Source organism: Cebidichthys violaceus, unplaced genomic scaffold (assembly GCF_023349555.1).
Source record: "Cebidichthys violaceus isolate CVI_PGR_0920_01 unplaced genomic scaffold, fCebVio1.0.p SCAF_6, whole genome shotgun sequence".
Classification (NCBI taxonomy): Eukaryota; Metazoa; Chordata; class Actinopteri; order Perciformes; family Stichaeidae; genus Cebidichthys; species Cebidichthys violaceus.
This window is the reverse complement of record NW_027176816.1, coordinates 2,809,454-2,834,676: the sequence shown is the minus strand read 5'-3', so window position 1 is coordinate 2,834,676 and position 25,223 is coordinate 2,809,454. Positions and strand designations below refer to the sequence as shown.

General features: G+C 39.6%; 4 protein-coding genes across 7 annotated transcripts; 2 read left to right on the top strand and 2 right to left on the bottom strand.

Moving 5' to 3' along the window:
* The first annotated feature begins 391 nt into the window (after positions 1 to 391).
* Positions 392 to 4,776, top strand: LOC137889509 (insulin-like growth factor-binding protein 6). The gene is made up of 4 exons (XM_068733393.1): positions 392 to 1,041; positions 1,956 to 1,990; positions 2,767 to 2,886; positions 3,197 to 4,776. Exons 1-4 carry the CDS (start codon positions 705 to 707, stop codon positions 3,308 to 3,310), a joined length of 606 nt encoding a protein of 201 aa, XP_068589494.1. The 5' UTR covers positions 392 to 704; the 3' UTR covers positions 3,311 to 4,776.
* Positions 4,777 to 8,927: 4,151 nt separating this feature from the next.
* Positions 8,928 to 14,947, top strand: LOC137889762 (transmembrane protein 198-like). 2 transcript variants are annotated; one of them, XM_068733777.1, is made up of 5 exons: positions 8,928 to 9,106; positions 10,258 to 10,467; positions 12,764 to 13,339; positions 13,475 to 13,602; positions 14,335 to 14,947. In XM_068733777.1, the coding sequence occupies exons 3-5, from the start codon at positions 12,781 to 12,783 to the stop codon at positions 14,482 to 14,484; spliced, it is 837 nt and encodes a 278-aa protein (XP_068589878.1). In that variant the 5' UTR covers positions 8,928 to 9,106; positions 10,258 to 10,467; positions 12,764 to 12,780; the 3' UTR covers positions 14,485 to 14,947. The 2 variants fall into 2 exon arrangements, with proteins under 2 accessions (XP_068589878.1, XP_068589877.1); XM_068733776.1 differs by having other exon boundaries at positions 10,258 to 10,557.
* A 1,376-nt stretch (positions 14,948 to 16,323) lies between these two features.
* Positions 16,324 to 19,785, bottom strand: LOC137889479 (matrix metalloproteinase-19-like). Its single transcript, XM_068733356.1, has 9 exons — positions 19,693 to 19,785; positions 18,402 to 18,490; positions 18,135 to 18,265; positions 17,820 to 18,032; positions 17,454 to 17,699; positions 17,277 to 17,375; positions 16,984 to 17,148; positions 16,762 to 16,889; positions 16,324 to 16,672 (listed from the first exon to the last, which is right to left on the bottom strand). The coding sequence occupies exons 1-9, from the start codon at positions 19,783 to 19,785 to the stop codon at positions 16,433 to 16,435; spliced, it is 1,404 nt and encodes a 467-aa protein (XP_068589457.1). The 3' UTR covers positions 16,324 to 16,432.
* Positions 19,786 to 21,563: 1,778 nt separating this feature from the next.
* pym1 (PYM homolog 1, exon junction complex associated factor) lies at positions 21,564 to 25,016 on the bottom strand. 3 transcript variants are annotated; one of them, XM_068733562.1, is made up of 4 exons: positions 24,685 to 25,016; positions 23,740 to 23,895; positions 23,296 to 23,389; positions 21,564 to 22,901 (listed from the first exon to the last, which is right to left on the bottom strand). In XM_068733562.1, exons 1-4 carry the CDS (start codon positions 24,713 to 24,715, stop codon positions 22,415 to 22,417), a joined length of 768 nt encoding a protein of 255 aa, XP_068589663.1. In that variant the 5' UTR covers positions 24,716 to 25,016; the 3' UTR covers positions 21,564 to 22,414. The 3 variants fall into 3 exon arrangements, with proteins under 3 accessions (XP_068589663.1, XP_068589664.1, XP_068589665.1); XM_068733563.1 differs by having other exon boundaries at positions 23,740 to 23,808; XM_068733564.1 differs by lacking the exon at positions 23,740 to 23,895 and having other exon boundaries at positions 24,685 to 25,015.
* Positions 25,017 to 25,223: the final 207 nt, after the last annotated feature.

The window sequence follows — 25,223 nt, the reverse complement described above, 5'->3', positions numbered from 1 at the left end:
TTTGTATTTGTTACCATGGCAAACATTATTCCAGAAAGGTCTCTGACACTGAAAGAAAGTGCAAAAAGCCGAATATGACTACTACTGTTTAAGCATTTGTAATGTTAAGCATGAGTGAAAGAAGGACTGGATGAATGTGTTAGTGTATAACAGAAAAGGGTGGAGAGATTTTGATCATTTCTGAAAGGAACATAATCCACCCCCCACTTGCTCTCTCCCTCCCTGCCACCTCCTTCTCTCTCTCTCTCTCTCTCTCTCTCTCTCTCTCTCTCTCTCTCTCTCTCTCTCTCTCTCTCTCTCTTTCTCTCGCTCTCTCTCTCTCTCTCTCTCTCTCTCTCTCTCTCTCTCTCTCTCTCTCGCTCTCTCTCTCTCTGAGTCCCAGCCCCTGAAGGTGTCATAACTATGCTCTCTCTCTCTCTCTCTCTCTCTCTCTCCCCCCCTGACTCTCTCCCTCACTCTCTATCACCGCCTTTCAGATCTTTAAAAGCTGGTGCTCTGCTGTGTCTCTCTCGATCTCCATTTGTCTCCTCTGGCACTGCAGGGGACTCAACCGGCAAAGCACCAAGGAAAGCCACTGTATAGAAACGGGAAGAAGACTGAGGAAAGGAGAGAGAGTGAGGGAGAAATATACATCCAGAAATAGCATCAGCCAAATTTAACTGAGAGAGAGTGACAGAGTGGAGAACCTGAGACCTGGACAGAAAATGCCTATCCTTTCTAACTTAACAACCGTTGTTTTGTTGCTGATTGCTCACTGCGGATCATGGACCGGGGCAAACCGCTTGGGCCCCTTCAAGGTCTGTCCCTCCTGCAGGGATCCACTGGGGGCAGGTCGGCCTCCCAGGGACCATAATGTTGCCGGCAGCACGTCAGTATTGGCCCAGGGAGAGCCCTGTGGTGTGTACACCCTGAGCTGTGCCAAGGGGCTCCGCTGTGTTCCCCCACCAAGGGAGCACAGCCCCCTCCAGGCTCTGTTGCAGGGAAGGGGCATTTGCGCCAAGCACAGCAGGACAAGTCCCACTGAGAGGCCCCACCCCACAGGTAAGATACTGTATATGCGCACACACACACACACACACACACACACACATACGTGCATGAAATCATGTATGCACACTTACATGCATGCACCTACACAGATACATGCATGGACACTGCAGGTACGGCTAGACAAGTGCAGTGGCACAGCCGGCACATATAATTGTATTTACAGTGTCTCCTCAGTTGCTGTGAATTGCATGTGATGCTGTGTCATTCACCAAAAAAAAAAAAAAAAGGCCAATTAGTGTGTGACATTTAAGCCTGGATGCATTTGTGCACCACAGATGTATATGTCGACCTCAAGCATCCAATTCTGCTCAGCAGTGCCTCTGGAGTCACTGGGATAAAAATGTCATTTGTCATTACAGTCGTATTGTAAAAGCACAGTGATTTGTTAGTAACAAATAATGGCAAATCACATAAAACAAGGAGCTTATATTCAGTCTTGGGGTGTTGCAACAGTGTATAAGTGAAGATGCATATCCCTTCGTTAATATGATTTGCACAGTGTTATCTATTTCATCCAACTGAATGAAAGGGTGCATGCCAATGATCTGTCCTACAAGTCAGTCTGTAGAGAATTTAGAATGAATGTGAAACTGTCACGGTGTCACCTACATCCTGATCAAGCTGCTTTTTATTGCAGTGATCTCCATCTACTGTTCAAACTGAGATACTGCGATGAACTATCTGAAAAGGAACATACGGATGGAAATTAGGTCCCTCATTGAATGACCACTTCAGATATAGATCCCATCTGATCGACCGCTTAGTAATGTCTTGAGTAAAGATAGATGATAAAGTCTAAATATCATAGACGCAGATTGTGTTGTAAAATGTGACATTGGATGTGGTTTAATATTAACGGCTGGTTTAATGACACATTCTCATGCCAATGTGTCGTTTCCTCTCAGGTCCCCATCCCTCACACAGTGGTGACATTGAAAAAGTAAGTTCATGCTCTTAATTTACAGTCTTTAATAAGTGATGCTGATGGAGCGTCACCTAAATTATCAAAAATCTGAGATGTATAAAGCATTTTATATAACAGGATAATGTTAATACCTATCATATGTGATGGAGAGGGTTGTACATCGAGCTGCATTGTATTATAGAGAGTTCTAACCATAGATTCTCTGCTGTTTGGGGTGTTGCAGTGGCATGTACACACACTGCCCTGAAGCCATGCATTATGGTGCATGATGTGTGTGCTGCTATGCGGCAGAACTAATTGAGCATGATGTGAATCAGGAAAGTTTCAAGTCGGCCGCTGCCGCCACAGATTTCTCACTTTGCGAGCTGGGTGATCTGCAGCATTTGAACTAACACGTATGTCATCACGGGAACAACAATGGTCACAAAATTGATGAAGATGACGCAGATTAATTTCACAAATTGAAACAAAAAAAGCACAGTCACTTTCACAAACCATTCGGTGACCTGAAAAGCCAAAGCATTGTGTAACAATATGGTTATATAATGTTACACAATATGTGACATCTGATATAAATATACATATTCACTGCTTCTGGCTCTAATGCTGCATCACCATGTGAAATGCTTTGTGGTTCACATTGACATGTGCTGTAATCAAAGAGGATTTCTGCCAACACAATCACTTGAGGGCAGATAGCAGCTCACCACGGCCACTCTTTAGATGAAGACAGGTCCTCTATCTTTGCCACTGGTGATGTTTGAAGTCACACTGTGCGTTGGTGTTTTCAGGCACCCTGCCGCAAGCTGCTCAATAGTGTCCTGAGGGGTCTCGAGCTGACAATCTTCCAGTCTGACCGTGACATCTATATACCCAACTGTGACACTCGTGGCTTCTACAGGAAAAAGCAGGTACAGTCACCTGATGAAACATGTGAACTTTATTGGCTCTTATGTGATGTGAAAATGTGTCTTTGCTGCACTCCACTGCAGCTTTCTGTTCAGTGCATCCAGAGATTTGTCTGTGACCATAGGGGCTGAGAATAACTGACACTTCTCTCTCCCTGAGCCTCTCAGCTCTGAGCTCAGAGAATCAGTACTGCGCTATGATGACATGTCCTTTTCTCTCTCTTCCTCTCTCACCACCTATCCGACTCTCCCACTCAATCTCCGCCCTCCTTTCCTTTCAAAATCTCCCTCTCTGTCTTTTAATCTCACACAGTGCCGCTCCTCCAAGGGCATGCAGCGTGGCCACTGCTGGTGTGTGGATGAACTCGGCACGCCCGTGCCCTCACGTGCCAGCGAAGATGGCACTATACCATGCGATGGGGAGTGAGGGATGAGTCTGTTCTTTTGCTTTGAGCCTGGAGGAAGAGGAGAAGGTGGAGGAGAAGGAGGAGGAGGAAGAGGTGGTGGTGGAGCACAGGGAGAGGGGGTGGCTTTAGCTTGTGCTAGACACTGCCTGCACAGGAGGTAGCAGGGATAAACCACTTCCTATGGAAAATACACACCAGTTAACATTCATGTCCTCTCTAGAAGCAAGACACACACACACACACACACACACACACACACACTCTCACAATTCAGCAGCAGCCACAATAACATCTGCCTGAATGTTCAACAGTTGCAGCAGCGTCCTCTGCGTCGTCTGGTGACATGCTGCATGCTCACATTAATGCTCCGTGAACTGCCTCAGTGATCCAAGCGGTATTACTCCGAATGATCTCTATATTCCCTGGCTATTGTCCTGGCTTTCTGGTAGATTTTTGTTTTACTTTTTACTTTAGGATAGCTGACACTGCCTGTGTTTGTTCTGATCTCAGTGGGCTGAAATACTGTTACGCAGGTGATGTGACACAAACGTTTAAAAAATGTGTCTCCCTCGCCGTCCTCTCTCCCTCTCTCCAAAGATACACTGATATCAACATACCTAATTGACAGAATATTTCTTTTTTTTATTAATTTATTTTTGAGTATGTGTTTCCATCAAGTACTGCTTGAATCTTACAGTATCTTATATATATGTCAAGTCAGAAAAAAATAGTCATACAAATATTGTCCTGGATGCTTCTGTTCGTTTTATTTGTCAAAATGGCGTTCTGACTGCTTATTAGTTGATTGTTTGTACATATGTTGGAATTTTTGTGGTCGACTGTGTGTTCTGAAGTGGCAGACAAAAAGCTTACGGCTGTTACACTTTTCAAAAAGTTGTAAGGCATATTTTTATACACGTCAATATAATATTTTCTATATGAATTGTTGGTTTATTTAATGAACTACAGTACAATGCCATGTATTTTTATATTGTCAGCAGTTTCTTATTTAAAGACAGAGATTATTTTATTTCATGTTAGGGGAAGTGTTGTGCTTCAAAGGCACCTTTATGGCAAAACTCATCACATTCATTAGAGCTCTATTCAACTGCTGCACATCTTATGGTTATATCTCATGTTTTTAATTTTCTTTTTATTTATGCTTTGTTTATTTGAGAATTGATAATGTCCATGTTATTATTATGTTTTATTTTTGGCACATTATAACAACAAATTCTGATTTCAGTAGAGGAAAAAATTATCCAATTTGTTATTGTTATGTCTTTCCCTAGTCCTTGCAAAAGTCATGAAATTGTGTGCTATTAAAGTGTGATTAGAATTTATCTATTTCTGAACAATCTTGTTGTGCCGATGTGTGTGTGCCGTGATGATAGGTCCATGCACAAAGGACCTGTAAGATTTGCAAATATGAAAATGAAACATAATGATAATAAAAATGGAGAAGAATAAAACATATATTAATATAACAATGGCTGTTGGTTGTGTTCTTTTTATTGGATGCAGGCAGGGATTAAGGCATTTGTGATGGATTTGAATAAGATGATGATGATGATGATGATGATGATGATGATGATGATGATGATGATGATGGTGATAAGGAGAGGAAGATGAGAATCATGATGATGACGATGATATGTTTTTTATTACCTTTATTTAATCTGGGAAGCCTCATTAAGTGTTTCAAGATACACACAAACACAAACAACACAACCCCAAATATGTCACAAACCCAGTTGTAGAAAGTACATTAACATTAGTACTGTGTACAACTTTGAGGTTCTTGTACATTAACTTTACGTTACTATTCTTCCACTGCACTACATTTCGGAAGGAAATGTAGTGCCTTTTACTCCACTACGTTTATTTAACAGCAACAGTTCCTACTTACTTTAAAGATTCATATTTTATATAAAACATATCATCAACGTATAAAACATGATGTAGAGTTGTAGATCAAACTGAAAAACGGTTGATTAAATAGTTAAATTCCACATTAAAATGCTACTTGAATATTAATGTGAAGTAATAATAATAACAATAGATGGGATACTTTAAAAAGGAGCCACTTTGCATTATGAATACTATTTTAATACTTAAATTACATTTTGGCAATAATACTTCTATTATGTAAAAGTTTGAATCCAAGAATTTTAGTATTTTACATTGTTGTGTTGTTACTTTTACCTGAGTAAAGTATCAAAATACTTATTCCGCCAACCCAGAAATTAAACAGAAATGCAAGCATGAAAAAAATTATAATCATACAAAAGATTGAATTGAACCAAATGTCATGGCATTCAAAGAGTTGTCAATACATGTCATTTAAAACCACATTTTACCTTTATAATGGCACTAAAGGAAGATTTGAGGGATCCCCAGTGAATTCAAAGCAATCCATCTCATAGTTGAGATATCATATCTAAAACATAAGTTGATGACACTAACAAATCGTCAAAACATCAGGGGAGCCAATACTGTTTCTGCAACAATGAAATAAATTAACAGCGAGACCAACTGGACCCAGTAGATCCCTGCAGGAGGAAGACATCTCGAGGGGGCATTTCTTTGGGCTATAAGCCGCTGTGAGCAATCAGCAACAAGGCCTCAGAGATCGTAAACATTTATAAGGAGAAGTGTGCTCGATAATTCTGCGAGGCTGGCACCAATGGTGACGAAGGTGATGAAGTGATACTACATCAGTTGTCTAACCCATTAAGACTTCTGCACAGTCACTGCTGAATCCTTGGGTGCTGCCGAGGGCTCCTCTGAATCCTCACCAGCACATGAACAGGTAACTGTGTGTTACTGATTCAGTTTGAGGCTTTATGCTGGTACCCACTGAGAATCCCCTCTGCAGTCAAACAGAAATGACACATTACAGCACATTAGAGTCATGCTGCTTTTCTGCCATTACAATGCACATAAAGAAAAAAATTTCAGCTGCTTCGCAACACAGGGACCAGATACATGCCTGTTTCCAAGGTAACAGCATAGAATATCCCATTTGTCAAAGCGTAATATGAAATGAAGTCCTTGCAGAAAATGAAGGAGGATGATCCTTTGTAGAATCACACCACCACACGTCCTACTTCTCTATCTAGGGTGGTTTGCTATTCTTGGAGGTTCTTTTCTGTGCATTGAGCATGATGCAGCCAGTGATATGTCTGTCAAGCAAAATGCATCCACTTACTATTCTGAATAGAATTGTAAAATTATAATGTAAGTAAAGACACATGAGCATTTCTATTTCAAAATCAAATATTTCTATCAAGAGTCTTGGACATTACAGATAGATTGGAGTAACGCAATTATCTAGGACAAAGTTTAGAAAATATACAGAGGTTAAAGCTGATATTTGGCAGAAACTGATCATTTCTTCCAAATATTTCTTTAACATATAATTTAGAGAGTCAAAACCAAAGATCCTGCACTCATTTTGTCTTCATGAATGGCGTTCTCATTATTTCACAATATACTTTATTGATGTATTTATTGTGGACAACACATACAAAAAACTTATGTATGCGGTAAATGTATTCAATTTAGCCAAAAACAAGGGCAAAAAATAGCTTTTCACATATAGAAAATGCATATACAGTAGAGAAACAGTGATGCGTTCATAGCTTATTGGAACCTCTACAACAGAAAAACAAAAGGCTTTCAAGTTGGAATACAAGCTAAAACAATACTTCCACACATTAAAATAGAAAACTAGGAAATAGAACAGAACACCCCTTTAAAATCTTGTTTTTGCTGACCTCCAGTGGTTTAACTTTTCACCTTGCTACAGTGATGTCAGAGTGTACTCTAGGACCTTGTGACATCACTGTTAGATGTGGTTACAGGTGCAATACTTCTGTCCACACCCAACCATGACACAGACTTGAAACTCTGCTTTTCAACCATGGTGTTAAATTAATCTTTAATTTCACATCTCAAAATGGTACTTAACATTAATTAATTATCTGTCAATATGCACACACCACTGTGAAATGTGAAGTAGAAGAAAGTAAGAAGAGAGTAAGTAGAAAGTCTGTGTTAGAAACTCCAGATTTTGAGTTTGAAAGATGTGGGTTCATATGAAGGACTAAAACTCTCGATATCTCAAACTCTGCTGCACTTAATTTGAACTTGTTTTAATCTATCTCACAGGTCCAACAACGTTATGGAAATGTAATACAACATTGCTGAAATGCCCATTTAATGACAAAGCTAAAACAGTACTGGTTCATATAAAACGTCTATGTACCACAAGGCATAATGCTATGACTTTGTTTTAGGATCTTACTGCCCCCTAGATGTTAAAAAGACGCTTTTGGCATCTGTAATGAAAGCTGCTGTTATCATACATCAGTGCACATCTGGGTTCCTCAAGCTAAAGAAGGACACTGACACACACAGTTGTGATAATCTTGCATGGTTTGAACCAACAAAAACATACTGACTTTATCTATTATTATCACTTAATCATTGCCCATCAGTGGTGGAGGAAGTATATCAACGCTTCTAATGGCTAATTCAAAGTCTCTGGATCATTTATGAGTCAATTCCAACCATCGTTCCTCGTCCTTCCTCAAGCATCAAACAGCCTATCCTCAGCCTTCACCTTCAAATGTGGTATTTGTCTCCATCTGGTGGATGGATTGTGGTACTGCAATCATCCTGAAAGCATTGACATTCAATACAGTTTGGGCTGTATTGAATGTTACTACCAGGGTTTTCTTTGAATGGGAACATGTATAGGGGTCTGATTGATTGCCTTTCAAAATAGATAACATATTTAGATGGAATTAATACCTATAGTTACATGTAGAATAAATTTAATTAGTTTTACAGTTACTGAGAGATGGCTTTTGAGGATTCCACCTTAACAGGCCTTCACTAAAACCTTTGATCAACAAGCAACAATGACCAACGACATACAGTATATATAGGCAGGTATTTGGTCAAATTAGGCAAAAATGATTAATATAATCAGAGTAATAAGCAGGATAATGATGGAAAAAATTACAACTAATAATAATAACAGCAGCAGTGGAGACAGTAGAACAATAATGACAACAAAAGCAGCATTGGTATCCGTAATAGTAATAGAAATGTGACTAATGATAACAATAATGATATAAGCAGTGGGTGTCAGACAGGACCACGGTTCAGATACAACCACGATCCATGGAAACCTGTGTGGAGAGAAAGCACAAAGACTCCGGGGAAGAAGCAAAGTTATTAATGTGCATTAATGGACATGAATTCATACAGAAGGAGATGGAATGACAACCTTAAAGCCCTAAAACCATGACACAGTAAAGAATAGTTATTCTTCACAGACCATGCACATTAATGTCCTAGTGAAAACTAACCAATAACAAGGGGATTAAATGAGATTCTTTAGGAATATCCCGGAAGAAAAAAACATTTTACATACTCAAGCCTACTTTAACCGTAATTAAAAGTGCCACATGGAATGACTTAAAGCTCTGACGTGATGATGCAACGACAAAGTCGAGGCTCCACTGGGATCATGGTTAGTGAGAGCTGGACTCGGCCTTGGACTTGGAAGCAGCCGCCCACTGTCGCTGGGAGCAGATGGTCTCCCTCTTAGTCAGGTGTCAGCTGTTCACATGACCACAGGTCGGACGCGGAGGTTCACCCACAGCTCACAGAGGGACCAACACAGACTCCTGACAAGGGTTTCCAATTTGGGTTTACATGAATTTGACAAACTACCACTGAAGAAACACTTTGTTCCTCTGCTGAAGCTCACATTTACTCTGTGAAGACATGCCTCAATTCAGGTAGGCCACTGAAGTATTGTTTCTTCATTTCATGCTTTTATCTTAGAGAGATTTGTCAGTTTTATTTTTTTTTAGCATATACTTTGTTTGAAATTATTTGGTCTTGTTGTAAATATAACACTTTTAGAATATAACAAAAACCTGTCAAAGCAATAAAAAAGGAATTATTTCAATAGCGTTTCATCCTCCAGAGAGCAGCCAATAGTTTTACCAGGAACCTGTTAGAAAGTGCAAGTGTTTTGGAGTGTCACACTCACCTTTACGAGAGGACACAGAGTTGAAATAAACAAACAGGAGGATTACTCACCTGCTAAAGCTCCTCTAATTCCATTTGCTTACCGGGAGATCTGCCGGAACAGCTGATAAGGTCCTTACAGTATTAAACACTGTAGATAGACAGCCGTTAACATAAGAGCAGTGTTTACACATGATCTACAACTTTACACAGTTAGTTGATAGTCTCCATCAGTTCAAAAATAAATTATAATTGATGCAAAGCGGTTACCTGTGGTGGAAAGCAACTAAGTGCATTTACTTAAGTATTTGTACTTCCATTTTCTGCTACTTTATACTTCTATTCCACTACAATTGAGAAGCAAATATTATACTTTTTACTCCACTTATTTGATAACTTTGGTCTCCAGTTAACTTTGCACATGCAGATAAAAGTTGCTAATAGATCTGAGCACTTCTTCCAAGACGTATTTTCTTTATTGGGTGTTAGAACATGTTGCGTTATAGTTGAGGTATTTTGTTTTTGTTATTTTGTTCAGTAAACAAGTACCTAACCACATGCTTCGAACAATAAACCTGTATGAGGATGGCATCAAGTCACAAGGTCATTTCCTCATCTGCATCCCGTTCTTTAACAAAAGAACCAGGACAGAGAGGCCTTAAACTCAGAAGGGATCCCCGGTTTCCTTCTCTGGTTCCTGAACAGGAAATTGGTACATGAGAAAGAGCAATGTCCTCTCACATTTAATAACTCAAATTGAATAACAGTAATATTTTGAAGGATTACTCCCCCAGGATGTTCATAAGACTTGAAGATTAATAACTCTCAAATTAGCAGCCTGGAAAATAAACGGAAAAGAGCTGACTCAACAGTATGTTGCCATGGAAGCTTAAAAAACACTCTCCTCTTTTTGCAGGTGCACAACAGGAAGCAGTTTAGCACAAGTTCTTCGTTCAGGAGCTTCCTCTTTCCCTGAATGCCACATGCAGGATGTTCTGGTTTCCCTCCTTCAATGAACAAAGACCAACCTGCACAAAGCAGTAGAAGTAATAATCCTCCAAGATGGCTGTCACTTCACTCCATATTAATCAGGAGCCAGGAGCTGGCCTGGTTGAGGTGAACATATGTACGCTTGAGATCAATATCAAGTATGAAATCATCTCTTCTGTTGTCTGCTCTGTCTGCCTTTCATTCGGCCTCGTCTTCACCTTTTTCGGTATGTATTCATGAACCCAGAACTAATGTTATATGTGAATGTGCACAAAGTATAGCAGAAAGCATTGGCTACTTAAAATTCAACATGTCTCTGCTGTCACTGTGTTCGCACTCTAAATGCTTCATTAGCTCACCCGATGGCTTAAACCTGCATTCGTAGGTGTCTGAAAGCTGCCAGGGTTTTAAGGTGGATAAGCACAAAGCTGGAGGAGACAGATGGGTCGTCCTCTGCCTGGATTTGACAGACAGCACTGTTAAAGTGCCACCTGTTGCACTCAGTGGTTTCACAGTGTTAGTTCTGATGTCATACTTTTTGTTCCAGAAAAGGGCAGTTTGTAACTCTGAATGTTAATAATGCTGTGAAGGAGATTTAACCTCCACCACCACCAAAAAAAAGCAATATGAGGCAAAGGAGTTCAACATAACTTTCTCTGTTTTCACTGAATAATTTCCAACAAACACAAACTGATTAGGAGAAGTGTGTCCTATGGACCTAAAACATGTGATACTTATGCAAACACACATGCTGCCAAAGTCTGTGTTCCCAGTTACCATCACAGTGTTGCCTGTAAGGAGTTGTATGACTGTAAATAATTAATAATTTGGAGAAAAAGGTTCAGTGTAAGCGAAGGAGCTTGATGTCAGAGTTCGGAGAACTGATGTTCTTCTCATTAAAAATATGAATGACAGATGATGGAGCTGGACATGAATACTGGAACAAATTCACTTATAAACTCTATTTCTGAAATATGTGACCCATCAACATCGGCAGGGTCTTCCAAGCAGCTTAGTGAGAGTTCAGTTAAAAGTTCAAGTGAAGAAACCAGTGAAAGTGCTGTAGCAGTGGTAACTGTTCCTCAATCTTGGAGCATTTCCATGTAGACCAGCGAGGACATTCACAATCAATACAACTCTACAAGCTTGTACGTTTTAAGTAAATGTATTATCCAAAATAAAGCAGGCTGTACTTTCCTCCCTCAGCTTCTGTTTTAAAATTGCTTTGGCTCAATTGTCACAAGAGAGTTACAAGCAGCAAAATGCAAAATGTTACAAATTACAAATGTTGGCCTCAAAATTGTATAAACATCCTTACACTGTTATGTTCATAAGTGTAAAAAAAAGTTAAAAAAGTAACGGCTTCTCATAACCTTTGTGTTTGTTAATTCCGTCAAAAATTATACAAATAGCTATAACAAAAAAAGTTTGATGTGTGCATAAGTCAGTGTGTTAAATGATCTAGAGTCATTTATTTCATTGCATATGCTGTATGAGAGTAAATATAGATGATGTAGTCTAAAGGCTGACTGACATTCACACAATACATAATGATTATTGATGACACCAAACCGAAGGTATTTCAATCACTTATAAATTAATTAAAATACAGTAAGCTACAGTAATATTGCATTACATTGATTCAGTGTTCAGTACGCTTATAGTAAGCATTGAAACTTGTGCTGATATGAAGTGGCTTTATTTTGAGGGCTGTTGATTGTGTTTATTACTATGAAGTGAAGTGAAGACAATATTTTTGTATTAAAAAGCAAGAATTAAAGGTCCAGTGTGTAGGATTTGACGGCATCTAGCCATAACGTGGCTGACTGCGACCTACTGAAACTTCTCACGTGTGCCAAGCATGTAGGAGAACTACCGCAGCCGAAGTGAGAACGCCAACGGCCCTTTAGAGCCGGTGTTTGGTTTGTCCGTGGCGGCCTGCTCCTTAAAGAACCTATACCGTCAAGCTGTCAGAGCTACCATGGAGCCTAAACTGTCTCTAACTGCACTGCACTCCCTGCTGATATTTTTGGCAAAACCAAAAGTAGTGGTATAGCATAGAAGTGCTAACGCCAGTCAATGAGCGAACTCTGCTAATGTTAGCTCCACAGGTTTTTACGTAGAAATGTAACCTTTTAGAAATGTATATCTCCTTCCAACTTCTCCGGGTAACGAGTATCACTATTACACAACATATAACCACAACTAGTTCAAAATAAAAAAAACAGTGTTAAAATGAAGATGAACTGAAACGATTGCATGAGTTCAGTTTCTGGAAATGAGCCGGTTAGTTGTCAAAGCTGGCTGATGCCACGCTATGATTGGCCCGTCTGCGTTCAAGGCTGTACCTTTAACAAGTCAGTTTGGCTCTGTTTGGTAGATGATACAGCACTTGTTTTGAAAGTCAACCTTGTTTATATTCCACTTTTCAGGATACCGCTGCTTCAAGATGGTCATGTTCTTCTCTGGCTTCATGTTTGGCGCGACAACCATTCCCTTGTTGTACCACAAGGCGCCCGTGTTGGGCGCCCAGCTGGGGTCAGAGACGAAGGCAGGGATCGGCCTGGGCGTGGGTGTGCTCTGCGGGCTGATGACCATGCTGGTGTCCACAATGGGACTCCTCCTCAGCGGGCTGCAGCTGGGGAGCATGCTCTCCCTCGCCATCCTGGTGGTCATCGGACAGTTTCACAGCCTTACTCCAGCGTGGGTGCCTCTCGCTGTTGTGCTGGCTGCCAGCATCTCCGCTGCTCTCTTCACTCTCAAGTGGCAGAAACTGTTCACCATCGTCTACACATCTGTGTTCGGAGCCTCCGCCGTGATGCTCTGTGTGGATTACCTGGTGGGGACGTTTACGCTGCCAGATCAGGTGTATGATGTGTTTTGCCAAGTTGCCCCAAGTCCACTCTGCTGGTTTAACTGGGCGATCGCTGGGATCTGGCCTGTTATGGGTCTGATGGGTGTGTTGGTGCAGTGGGGTTTTACTGTCAAAGGAGTATCACACACAGATGGTGAGTTTGATTCAATCTGCACTTACTGATGCATTCAAGGCTGTTTTCATGTTGAATATGAGCTGAAAAACCTCCTCCTGTGATGTTAAATACTCCTTTCCTTCACTCCTTTACTCCCCTTTGGATGCTTCCCAGCTGCACACAAAAAACACAAGAAACATGTGAAGAAGCACAGATACAGAGAGTTAGGGAGAAGACCTCAACCACATCGTCGGCGCAGGCCTCCACCGCTGAAACGCTACGCTGGGGACGTCCTGGCTCCAGTAAGTGACTGAGATTCATATGAATCATTCAGCTTTCACTTCTTCAAAGATGCAAATTTTCGTCCTGACAATCAATGGGCCTCATGCAAAGATCACACACACAAACTGATTTGTTCTAAAGTGGCTTGAACGAGTGATTTAGGAAAACTTGCTGTATTCACCAATTTTCTCCTATTTTGCATACAAAAACAATTCAGTGGTCAAGACCTGTAGTAGGAGTCATGTACATGTCCAATTTTTCACCAATGGATTATATATGTCAGTACTTTGAAGCAATTTTGAGTATGAAAAAACTTGTTATTTTTCCTAATTTCTCGGCTTTAGCAGGTACCTTAAATCTGCTGCTGACACTGTTAAAGATTATAAACTTTCCTTTACGTATCTCTGAAAGCAGGACTTAAATTTGAGATATATGTGGCCGGATACGTATCCTTATATGGTATTATTGGGGCGTTAATTATGCTGCTATACAATTCTCATGAACACATGCTCAGTTACGCACAGGTGGCATTCATCATGTTTACCTCATGTTATGGGAGTTTGCTGAATCTAAAGTGGCACACTCGTACAAGCCCCAAAAAAAGTAAAACAAAGATAAGAATATGAAAATGTTCTTGCATGAGGTCAACTGTTCTCAGTTCCTTCTGATTGCTGACAAAAAGCCTCATCATGTAAAATAACAGTAGCTGGTCAGTACAATATCAACATGTCGTTTTCCTGTCTGGCTTTCAGAGTTATCTCCAGAGCCTTCAGGAGCGCCAGATGGAAACGGGCTCCTCCAGCAGCAGCGTCAGCACCGTCACACATACTCTAATTGACTTTGACTTTGAGACGGGCTCAATGGTGCCTCTGACTGCTGCCTCGCCTGTCTATACAGTCTGAAGGAACACAGCATCAGATGTTTGTGATCTATCTGATGAATCCATCATACATAATAATACAGAAACAATTCAACCTATTTTCGACTGCCAGTGTGAATCCACTTTAACTGGCTTCTTCAGATAATCATCGACATGCACACGGGGAGATTTCACATCCTCGGAGATCATCCCCAGAATGATGACAACACAATATGCATCAGACTCGTGATCATCGCTTCCTTTGAACAGTTTTATCTCACAGAAACTTTGTGTTTTACAGTTGAGCTGTTTTCTTTCACAGGATGGAATAATAATCTTTTATTCTCCAAATACTATGTACCATTTCTCTAGATTGTGTTGTAAATTGAAGTTAAAGTATTACAGTTATAAAAAACAAATTCATGTATGCAATCAAATTTAGTATATACATCCGAAAAATGGGGAATGTTTGGACAAACAACCAATAAACCAGTGATTTGACATGGGACAGGTTGATTGTTTGCTGTTTTGGTGTATTGTCTGTTAAAGCAAAAATATGTAAGAATCAAAACAACAACAAACGAAACATCCACTTGCCAAATTGGCAATTAGTCTACCGGATAATGGTAAATGCCAAATCCTAAAAAACATTGTGCAAAAGTAGAGAAGAGTCGATGATGGCAGTTACTCAACAATATATATTAATAATAATAATAATAATAATATATTAAGGCCTAAAGCTAGGCATAATTGAGGGTGTGGCTGCTTTGAGTGACAGGTGGGTGGCGTCTCAGGTCGCTAGCTGCTAGCTGTCTCCTCTGCTGTGTCACCCGCGCCCGCCTCAGACTCCAGCGACGATCCATCTGTGTCCCATCTTTGGATTAGTCAGAGTTAGGCTGTGTTGTCAGTGCCAAGATGGCGACAGCCGAAACCACCCACGTTGAGCTTCACAACTCTTCAGAAACATATGGGTGACGTCACAGAGACTATTTCCATATATCATACAGTCTATGGTCATACCAGACCAAGTACAGATATAGCAGGAAATCAATGGTGCGTGTTTTTATTTGTGAATTACATTTTGAATTGGGACAGAGAAGGTGTTATTTCATCTTTGGATAAATCGCACTTTTAAGCTCTACAAACATTATTTAAAGTCACACAGCTGTTTTCACTTTGGCTGAGGTTGAAGTCGGATAGAGGTGAAACAAGTATTTCTTTTCATTTGATTAGTTTATTTGAAAAGAACTGTGAATTAGCCGAAATGGCTAATTTTCCCTGGTCAGATGTCAAAAATGCATCCCGAAAACATATCTTAAACAATTAATATAAACAACAAAATAAATATGCAAAAAATAGTACAGCACATCCAGCAATATTATTCCCACAGTATAACACCTGGCAATTATCTACAATTCATACTCAAATAAATGTAAGAATGTTAAATATGTAAAACAAGACAAAGATTTACATATGTTGTCACATTTTCCCAGTTTAAGAATTGACATTAATTTAAGATATGACTTATGTGAAAGCTTTAGGAAAATAATGTCACATGTCAAACAACTGGGATACTCTAAAGCCATCATTAATGTCATTAACAACACCTGTGGTATTCCCACTATAAGTCAAAATGTCTGCTGAGAAAAAAAGGCCTATGGATAGAATACTATGTAGTAATAGTTTCAGGATTATTTCAGGAATATTACATAAATAGATGCCTGATTAGTGGATAACAACGTCCAATCACAAGTCTCAGCTTATTCCACTGCATGTATGTTAATAGCTTCTTTTAAGATAATAACATCAACAAAAAAAAGAAACATCAGAACATGCAAATATATATTCTGTTGTTGATTTCATGCAGACTCTGTCACTAAAAACTCCTCACACAAGGGCTCCAAGGTCCAAATAAATAAGCATCCTTCTCTGTTTTTATACTGAATCATTGGGGGAAAGTTTGTGCTGGATCCCTGGTGGCCTCTGGTGGCTCAGTTGTCACAGTGCATCCAGTGTGAGTCAGCGTTCAGGGGGTAGGCCTTCTCCACTGCTCTGTGGTGCTGGTTTACACGCCAGTACTGGCTGCCTTTAAACAAGTATATATGTCCGTTTGTCCATGTGAATGCTGCATTAATGTTGGTGGGTGCCCCGTGGAAGAGTTGTCCAATAGGTTTGGGATATGAACGGAAGTCTGTCGGGCCAATTTCATCCCACTGCCAGTATCCAGAGCCCTGAAAAAACAAAGCAATTATTCACCGGGAAATGAAAGCAACAAAAAGTCTCAAAATAGATTGAAGGAAATATTGTGTTTTGTACTTACTTTGAGAAAGATCAGTTTTTTGCTCTTAGTGAAGTAAAAGGCTGAGTCAATATTAGCAGGGATGTAAGCCAAGCGTTTGGGGAAGCCGCGGTCAAGTTTGAAACCTGAGTATCTCCATACTTTGTCCTCTGTGAGAGAACATGTGGAGACAAGAAAGCCATTCTTTCAACACTGTAATTTAAAAATGTTACACTCTTTTTTTAAACTATGAAATAAATCCACCTTTCAGAAGATAGGACTTGCCGGTCCGCTGAGACTGAACAGCTGCATTTAGGCTCCCTGGCAGCTCCTTCCACAGCGCAGAGATCAGGACGGGAGTGTTGTAGCCAGAGTTGGACACCGTCCACACGTACTGACCACTGAAGACATACGTCTTTTGCAGAGGACCTGCAGGGACAAAACAGCTGTAAGTAGATTTAAACAAATATCTGTTCTTAAACAAAGTACAGATACATGTTTAATGTTTTTTTTTTACTAAATTTGAGTGCAGTGTGACAGCATCAAAGTATTTGTACCCAACATTACTGCATCCACAGTGGCCTTGCAAGGATCCGGAATAGCACCTGGCACCAACCGACTTGGCTTTCTGGACGGAGGAGTTTTCTCTGGCTTTCCTAAAAAGGGACAACACTGCACATTACATGACTTGTACTTTAAAGATCACAGTCACTCTGACACTGTGACTCTATTACCGTATAAAGCCTGGATCCCTTGAATATCATCCGCATGTAGCTTGAAGACTGAGCTGTATCCGTTGTAAACAGGACCCATCAGTGCGCTGTAGTGTTGGGAGTGGCCCAGGCCAAGAGCGTGGCCAATCTCGTGGGCTGCAACGATCCTCAGGTTGGAGCCGGAGGTCTTCCCCTCTGTCCACACTTCATCCTCGTCAAAGTGCACAATGCCTGACTCAGGGGCATCAGCGTGGGCTAAAACGTGACCTAAATACAAAGCAAGAATTCTTCAAATCATTGTCATCTTACAGGAAAAGTTAATCGATTTAACGAGTGTGAAAGCATTGAGATCCCAAAGCGTTTCTTTGAGACATCCAGTGCTCCTACCTCGTCCGTCAAAGGGAACTGGACACGTCCTGTCTCTTCTGTGAAAGGAGATTTTGATGTCTGCTCTTCCTCGCTGCAGCTCCTTGAACCTTAAAGGTGATACGTCGCTCCAGTACTTAAATGCACTTTTGATTGCCAAATGGGTCTTTGCCTGACCCAAGTCCGGGGTGTAACTATAGATGCGATAGGTCAGCATCTTCTTCCGCCAGTAACCTGTCAATCAGGAAACATTTAGGTCTCTTTTTACACACATTTATAAAGCACTGTGTAGTAACAATCAGAATCTGAACGTGTAACATGAATGCAGTTACCCACCCAAGACTCGATATTGAAGAGATTTGTTATTGAAAGAGTCTTCGAGTCCACACCGAGGTTTGTTCATCATCGCCAGGGTGGCTAAATCTAGTCTTCCTGATATTTGCAGGTTTGTCGCTTTCTGAAAGATTCTGACATTCAAGGAGAAGAAATAATGAACAAATCTGGGGCTAGGTAAAAAATAAAAAATAAAAAACTACAACAACAACAGAGGGAAACATGTTGAGCTCCCTTCATAAATTGTTAAAATGGAAGAAATATGGTCACCTTAGAGCTTCCACTATCTTATCAGGTGGATGGTTTTGACCTCTACTGTCCAGTGGGATGTGCAGATAGCCATACTTCCTTAAATACACCTAAAGAAAGATAATAATTGTAATAGTGGCAGGATATATATATATATATATATATATATATATATATATATATATATATATATATATATATATATATATATATATATATATATATATGTATATATATATATATATATACCACAAAAATATACTCCAAGTGCAGCATTCCAAATTTTAATTTTAAAGGGGCAGTTCTGCCCAAAATTAAAAATATATATATTTCTACTTCAGTTTTGGAGACAGTGCTTGAAGCACCAAAAATAGACTTTTTAAAATCTCTTTCCAGAAATCATGACCTGGTTACTCAAGATAATTCACAGACCTAAATGTGAGCAGTGTTGTGTTATAGTAAAATAGTTCCAAACTAAAGTAGTACCGGATCGGCTTTGGTGCTTTTTATTCAAGAGAAGACATCTCTATGACCAATGTCTCCAAAACTAGGCAACTCATGCATAAACAATCTAGATTGATAAATATCACTACAGGTAGGAGGAAAAATATTTATTTTAGATTTTGGGATGAACTGTCCCTTTAAGTAAAAGTACCAAGTTTTAGCAGCATGTAAAGACTGAATCCTGTCATATTATTATATTAGTTATTACAGTGTTATTGTTGTATTATTTAGTATTACTATTACGATTACTATTATATCATCATGTGTTTTACATGTAAGCAGTACATTAATGGTGTAACTGGTGGAGCTTATTGTACCTACTTTAAAATGCTGGTTAAATCTACAGCAATACAATTTATTTGTTTGTGTATATATATATATATATATATATATATAGTACCAATACCACAAAAATCTACTTCAAGTGCAGCATTACAAATTTTACTTTTAAAGGGCCAGTTCTCCCCAAAATAATTGCGTTGAATAAACATAATGTAATGTCACAAGGATTTGAATGTTTTACAACTGAAAACATTTCATTATCTTTTTGTAAAACAAATAAAATAATAATATACTGCAGAATGGGCAGTTTAATTTAGATTGCACAATATAATTTAATTATAATATTCTATTATCACTATCAGTATTATAGGTATCTTTAAACTGCAAAAAAAACTCAAAAGCATGGACATGTGTACTGCTTCCAAGAAATACTTTTTTCAATTGATTTTTATATTTTGCATTTTTGTCGGATAAACTTTTCAGCCAATTTACGTTTCCATATTTCAAGTGTTCTGCATCTCCTTACCACCGCTTCTGTAGCTGCCTCTCTGCTGAGGGCGACGGACGAAGCTGTCGTCAGCAGAACCAGAAGCACCATTAACTCCAGCCTATATTCCATTTTCCAGTGTGGGTCTTTCTTCATCACTCTCGGTCAAATAAAAACGTTTTCAACAGATAAACAAAGTTCTGGGTCTTTCTAAGCATCGCAGAAGACTGCAGCTTCTCGACCTACGGCCATCCTCTGAGTACCAGTCCTCCCTGTGTCAGAGCTGAAGCTGGTGTTTCATTTCGGGATTCAGTTTTTATACCGTCGAGTGTCTTTTCGGGAACTGCCTCAAAGCCACATAACCTTTTAAAAGGAATGTGATGTGTGGAAAACAGAAACCAGTACATATTCCAGACACTAGCAGCATGATCACGCCTTCTTACACCATCATTTAGAGCCATTTGTGTTTAAAAATAACTTCAGAGTAATTTTGTTTACGTCAAAGGAAGCAAATATATGTAAGTATTAACTCTAAAAAATAGATTATCTACCCACTATCAATAAAAGGTGATTTCTTACAACCACTTGGTGAAAGAAAATCCCCCCAACTTGGAAGCTATTTAATTAAGCTGAAATACTTTTGACGGTAAATTATTTTCCAGACGACATGAATTAAAGTGTGACGGATGTACCAGAAATACAGCTTTATGTTTGTGAAACGTCCAATATTTCACATAAATCTCGACATTTTTCACTTCATGGTTGCAGCTCTCGGAGGAAAACAACTCACCACACTTCCTCCACGAGACAACAGTTAATTATACTGTTCCATGTAGAAAACCCATTCGAGGGAAAACAATGACGCCCCCATGTAACCATCGCTACAAATCGTCCTCTGAATGGAGACAGAGAACGCCTCCTTGAACACTGAGACATACAGCTCATAAATAGTGAGTGGACAGATGGGAAAGAGACTCAGACATGTGTGAAACAAAAACACTTTCTTAATTTAACCACAGATTCAATTTGATAGCTAAAACCACTGGACAAACCCTGATTTCTCATCAATAGAGGGCATCTCTTAGTTTTAAACTAAAAGGGTTCAGACTCATCCTTTGCCAACTTAAACTCAACAATTGATTATTATTGATTGATGGAGAAGAACAAAACCTTAAGGTTTGAACTACATACTTATAGGCAGGTTTTAAAGTGACAAATATGTTTGATTATTACTTTCAATGTGAGGTATTCTCCCACAATGCAATGCACCAACAAAAGGGAGGCGGTTCAAATTATTTTAAAAAGACAGATCTAAAACCGAAAAATGTATATTTCAAAACCCATTTTTGCTTTATGTGTGAAGTTTAATAGCCAGCTCTAAAGAAGCAGTCTACTGGAGCACGTATTGCATCATTTCCTGTTGGTACAAAACAGCAAGGTATGTGGATTACTTGTAAACCAACTGCAAAACGTAGTGTACTTTAATGAAAAGTATAGTATATTCTGTATACAAATAGTTTGTAGTATGAAATCAGGACATAAAATTAGGGTTTATGGACTTTTCACTGTTCATTGCAGTTCATAGAAAGTGCTATTTTAAAAACTGCTGAATATTGGAGAAAAAACAACAACACCCTATGATGTCTTCATATTGTCTATTTGTTCTTACTGAAAGCGTACATACTTAACAGGTCACAATGGTCACATCACTCATTTCCTAAAACAGCTGGGCACTGTAGCTTTAACAGGAGTTAGTGTATTTATTGGAGACTATTAATCAGATGTGGATTAATACACAATTGGTGTTCTAAAGTATTTACAGAAGCAGGCCGGTGTATGTGGGATCAACTCAAAGTAACTACAGTGTCCATGTTCATCATAATAAAGGAACATGTCATCAAGTGCAACAGTGTGGCTCAGCAATGTATTTTATTGCATTTGTATTCGTTTTTTTAGTTATAACAATGGATCTCTATTGCACAGAGGAATAAAGTCCATCAGGCTTTGGCTACAGAGACAATACTGGTTGGTAGGAACAATGAAGTATTAACTCATTATGGTATTTGTTGACAATAGGAAAAATATACAATATCCCCAGCATTATCCTTTAAGTGTAGAACTTGTTTCCAAAATATCCAATGACACCAAAATATAGATTTGTTTTACATCCTGCCTTCCAAAATAAAGTTGCTGTTCACTCCACCGCTAAAAACAATATGAGATAAACATGTTACGCAGCATGTAGCTTTAATGTAATGACTGAGTAGACAGTGGCTCAACATTAGTGCAACTACAAGAGGCCGTCCAATCATTGACAAAAATAAAGTCAACAAACTATATTCTCTTTAACAGAAAATAGTGTATGTGTAAGTAATACCTGATGCTATGAAAAGGTACAAAATGGAAAAAGGACAGACACGCACGAAGCAATTTACAATGAAGTGTTTAAAAGATATTCATAAATGAGTGGCCTGGCAAATACAAGTGTATGAGCAGGAGTCACATTGTTTGAGATGTGAAACTAGAAAACCGGCTTGTCAGTTCTGGAAATGTCACGTCTGCTACGAGGACTTCCTGTCCTCCTCTGTTTGAAAGGCGCTGGGACTGTGTTCACTTCAAGAGTTTATGATGAATATCAAATAGGTAGAATAATGTTTAATGGAAGCCATGATCACAAAGCTGCAAACGGTCCCTTCCCCGTCTCTCGGTATGTAGTTTGTACGTTTAGTCTGTCCGACTCTTCTGCTTTTCTTTTATTGCTTCAAGAATCACGCTCGAGCTGCAGTAACTCATCCTTTAAGGCCTGAACCCGAAGCAGCTTTTCCAACTGATCCTTTGTTGGCTCTGTTATTTCCCCTGAGTCCACTTTATGCTTCAATTCCTCAACTTGCCGCAGCTTCTTTTTCAGGTTTTTGATCTTCTTGGCCTTTTCGTCCGCATCTGCCGATGAATCATCGGGTGACGAGACAGAAACCGGCACCGCCGTCTTGTTGGAAGACTCGCCGCTCTCTGAAATAGACGCATTCTCGACGGCGTCGCTCACCGCGTCCACGTCCGCGTCCCCGTCCTGCTGCTGTTTCCGCTTTTCTTTGCGTTTCATGTTGCGTTTGGCGGACTTTGAGAGACCAGCCGCCTCAGCGTCCCCGCAACCGGGAATCTTTTGCTTCTGCGGAGCCGCCTCGGACGGATTCATCCCGGGTGGCAGGTCTGGTTTGCCCTTGAAAAACTTCACAAACTTGTTTTCATAGCTGAAACAGCAAGAAGCACACGTTTAAAAAATGAGGTGAACGGATAAAAATGGCTTCACACTTTGCCATTTCTAATGAATATCGGCCCATTCAAAATCTATTAGGGCCAGTGGTGGAAGTAGCCAAATTAGTTAACACTACCACTCGAGTAAAAGTAACGTTACTTTGCACAAACAAGTACTCAAGTAAGAGTAAAAAGTATGCGGCATTAAAAACTACTCTGACAAGTACAATTTACTCACAAAAAGTTACTTGAGTACATGTAACGGAGTAAATATAACTCGTTAGGACCCACCTCTGATCAGAGCATCCCTGTTTGTTCCACCACCCGCTACTTTCACAATAAGAGTATGATCTTTATGTACGACTGTTGGGAAAGGAGAGCTGCACTTACACTGGTACTTCTTCCTGAGGAGTATAACCATCCTTCACCCGCCTCGGCTTCCTCCATGTTCCATCAGGTCGCTGAGTGGAAGCAATGTATTTCCCTGAAGAGCAACAGGTGCAACATTTTAAAACAGTGTTTGATTAATATGCACAGTCCCATGTCAAATAAATCAAGTAACTGGACAAAGTGGCAGCTGTGCAGCTTCAAGAACCCAATCCGGCTGATTTCATAAACTTCTTAACTTGCCACATTAATATAATGCATTGCACACACGTCATTGTTTTACACACACGTCATTGTTTTACACACAGTCTCACACTCTGAATCCTTAGCTATCAAAAGTCTTAAAACCTACAGCACATTTTAGGCACAGGAACAAAGCATTGTGTATTACAGCTGGAAAAAAATGTTGCATTTTAGTACAATGTGTGCATCAATGTGATGAAGTACCTATGTCTGTCAGGCATTTAGTTTCAAGGGTTGATGTTGGGTTGTTATTATTAGCAGCAACCTCCATTCCTGCAGACACATTATGTTCATCATTCCTAGAACTCCCACAGTTTTTGGTGAAAGTGCTTTCAACATCTTTGTTGATTTTCCTGTGAGCTGCAGAGACATTTTAAAGTAGATCATTTTATAAGCATGCAAGATTTAAAAACAGGAATATGGATCATTTGAGCTCTGAATGTTCTTGTCCTAACATGGAATGACAATTCTTTAATTGTATAGTTCGTTTTTAGTCTCTTTTAAAGTGAAATTTGTATGCGTTTTCAATGTACACTGCCATCCAATGCATGGCCCCCTTGTATAGGAGATTTATAATGTCAAATGGATTATCCTGATTTAATAAATTACACAAAACATGTAAAATGTTTCTTAATTGATTAATAGCAATAGTATGATCTAAAATAATATATACAAAACAAGTGGCACGTTAATACTGATGCTTTGAATAACTCATCGCGATAGTTATACGTTATCGTTACTTTAATCACAACATAAACTCACTGCAGAAATAGCCAGGTAGCTACTGTTAGCTAGCTCACGTGTCAGGTTGCTGTACAAGAGATAAATGGGGCTAATTGAAACCACTCTAAAGATAACCATGTAACAAATGAAATGTGTTCCTGTCAGCAGCATATATATCACAGCGTTTTCACATTAGCAACTAAGCTAATGAAGCGCGATAGCTAGCTGACTACCGATAGTGGAGAGTATCAAGCTAGCCGTTTCAGCTAGCATTAGCACTAGCTGCTAAACAAAATGTCTGAACCAAATAAATGTTAAACACGCCAGTGTTTACACTGCTGTAGGTATAAATAACGACGTGATTGTAGTCGCTTTGTTTAATGTAGTGGGTTTTGTTTCAGACAAAGGTCTGCACATGCATCTTACCAGACTCATCTTGGACATAGGGGGTTGCCATTTTGGTGTAACGTGAACGTGTTGCTCCGCTCTTCCAGTCGGTCGGTTTCCACCAAAACGTCCCCTCGCTTACTCTGATCACACACGATTTAACACAACTTGTTCAACTCTTGCTTCCCTCGAGGTGAAATATGTCATGGCAGCTTCTACGGACCTCTATCACAACGTAAACGATGCACAGGACAGCTGAGGAGGCTCAACAACGATCACTGAGAGAGAGAGTGTGTGTGTGAGTGTGTGTGTGTGTGTGTGTGTGTGTGTGTGTGTGTGTGTGTGTGTGTGTGTGTGTAATCGGGCGCTAAGAGGAAGCAAAACGTGCGAACCCTTTTTTCTTCAACTTCGGAAATGACGACGTGGATCATGGGTTGCCAGGTTTGTACAGTCAATGAGTGTTTTAACACTTGATGTAACCCGCTTGTTGATGCGGGCATCGCCCCGGAATGTACTTAAGCTAGTAATGTAAAATATTACTCCTCATGCTACTTTCCACTTCTATCTACTGTATTTCG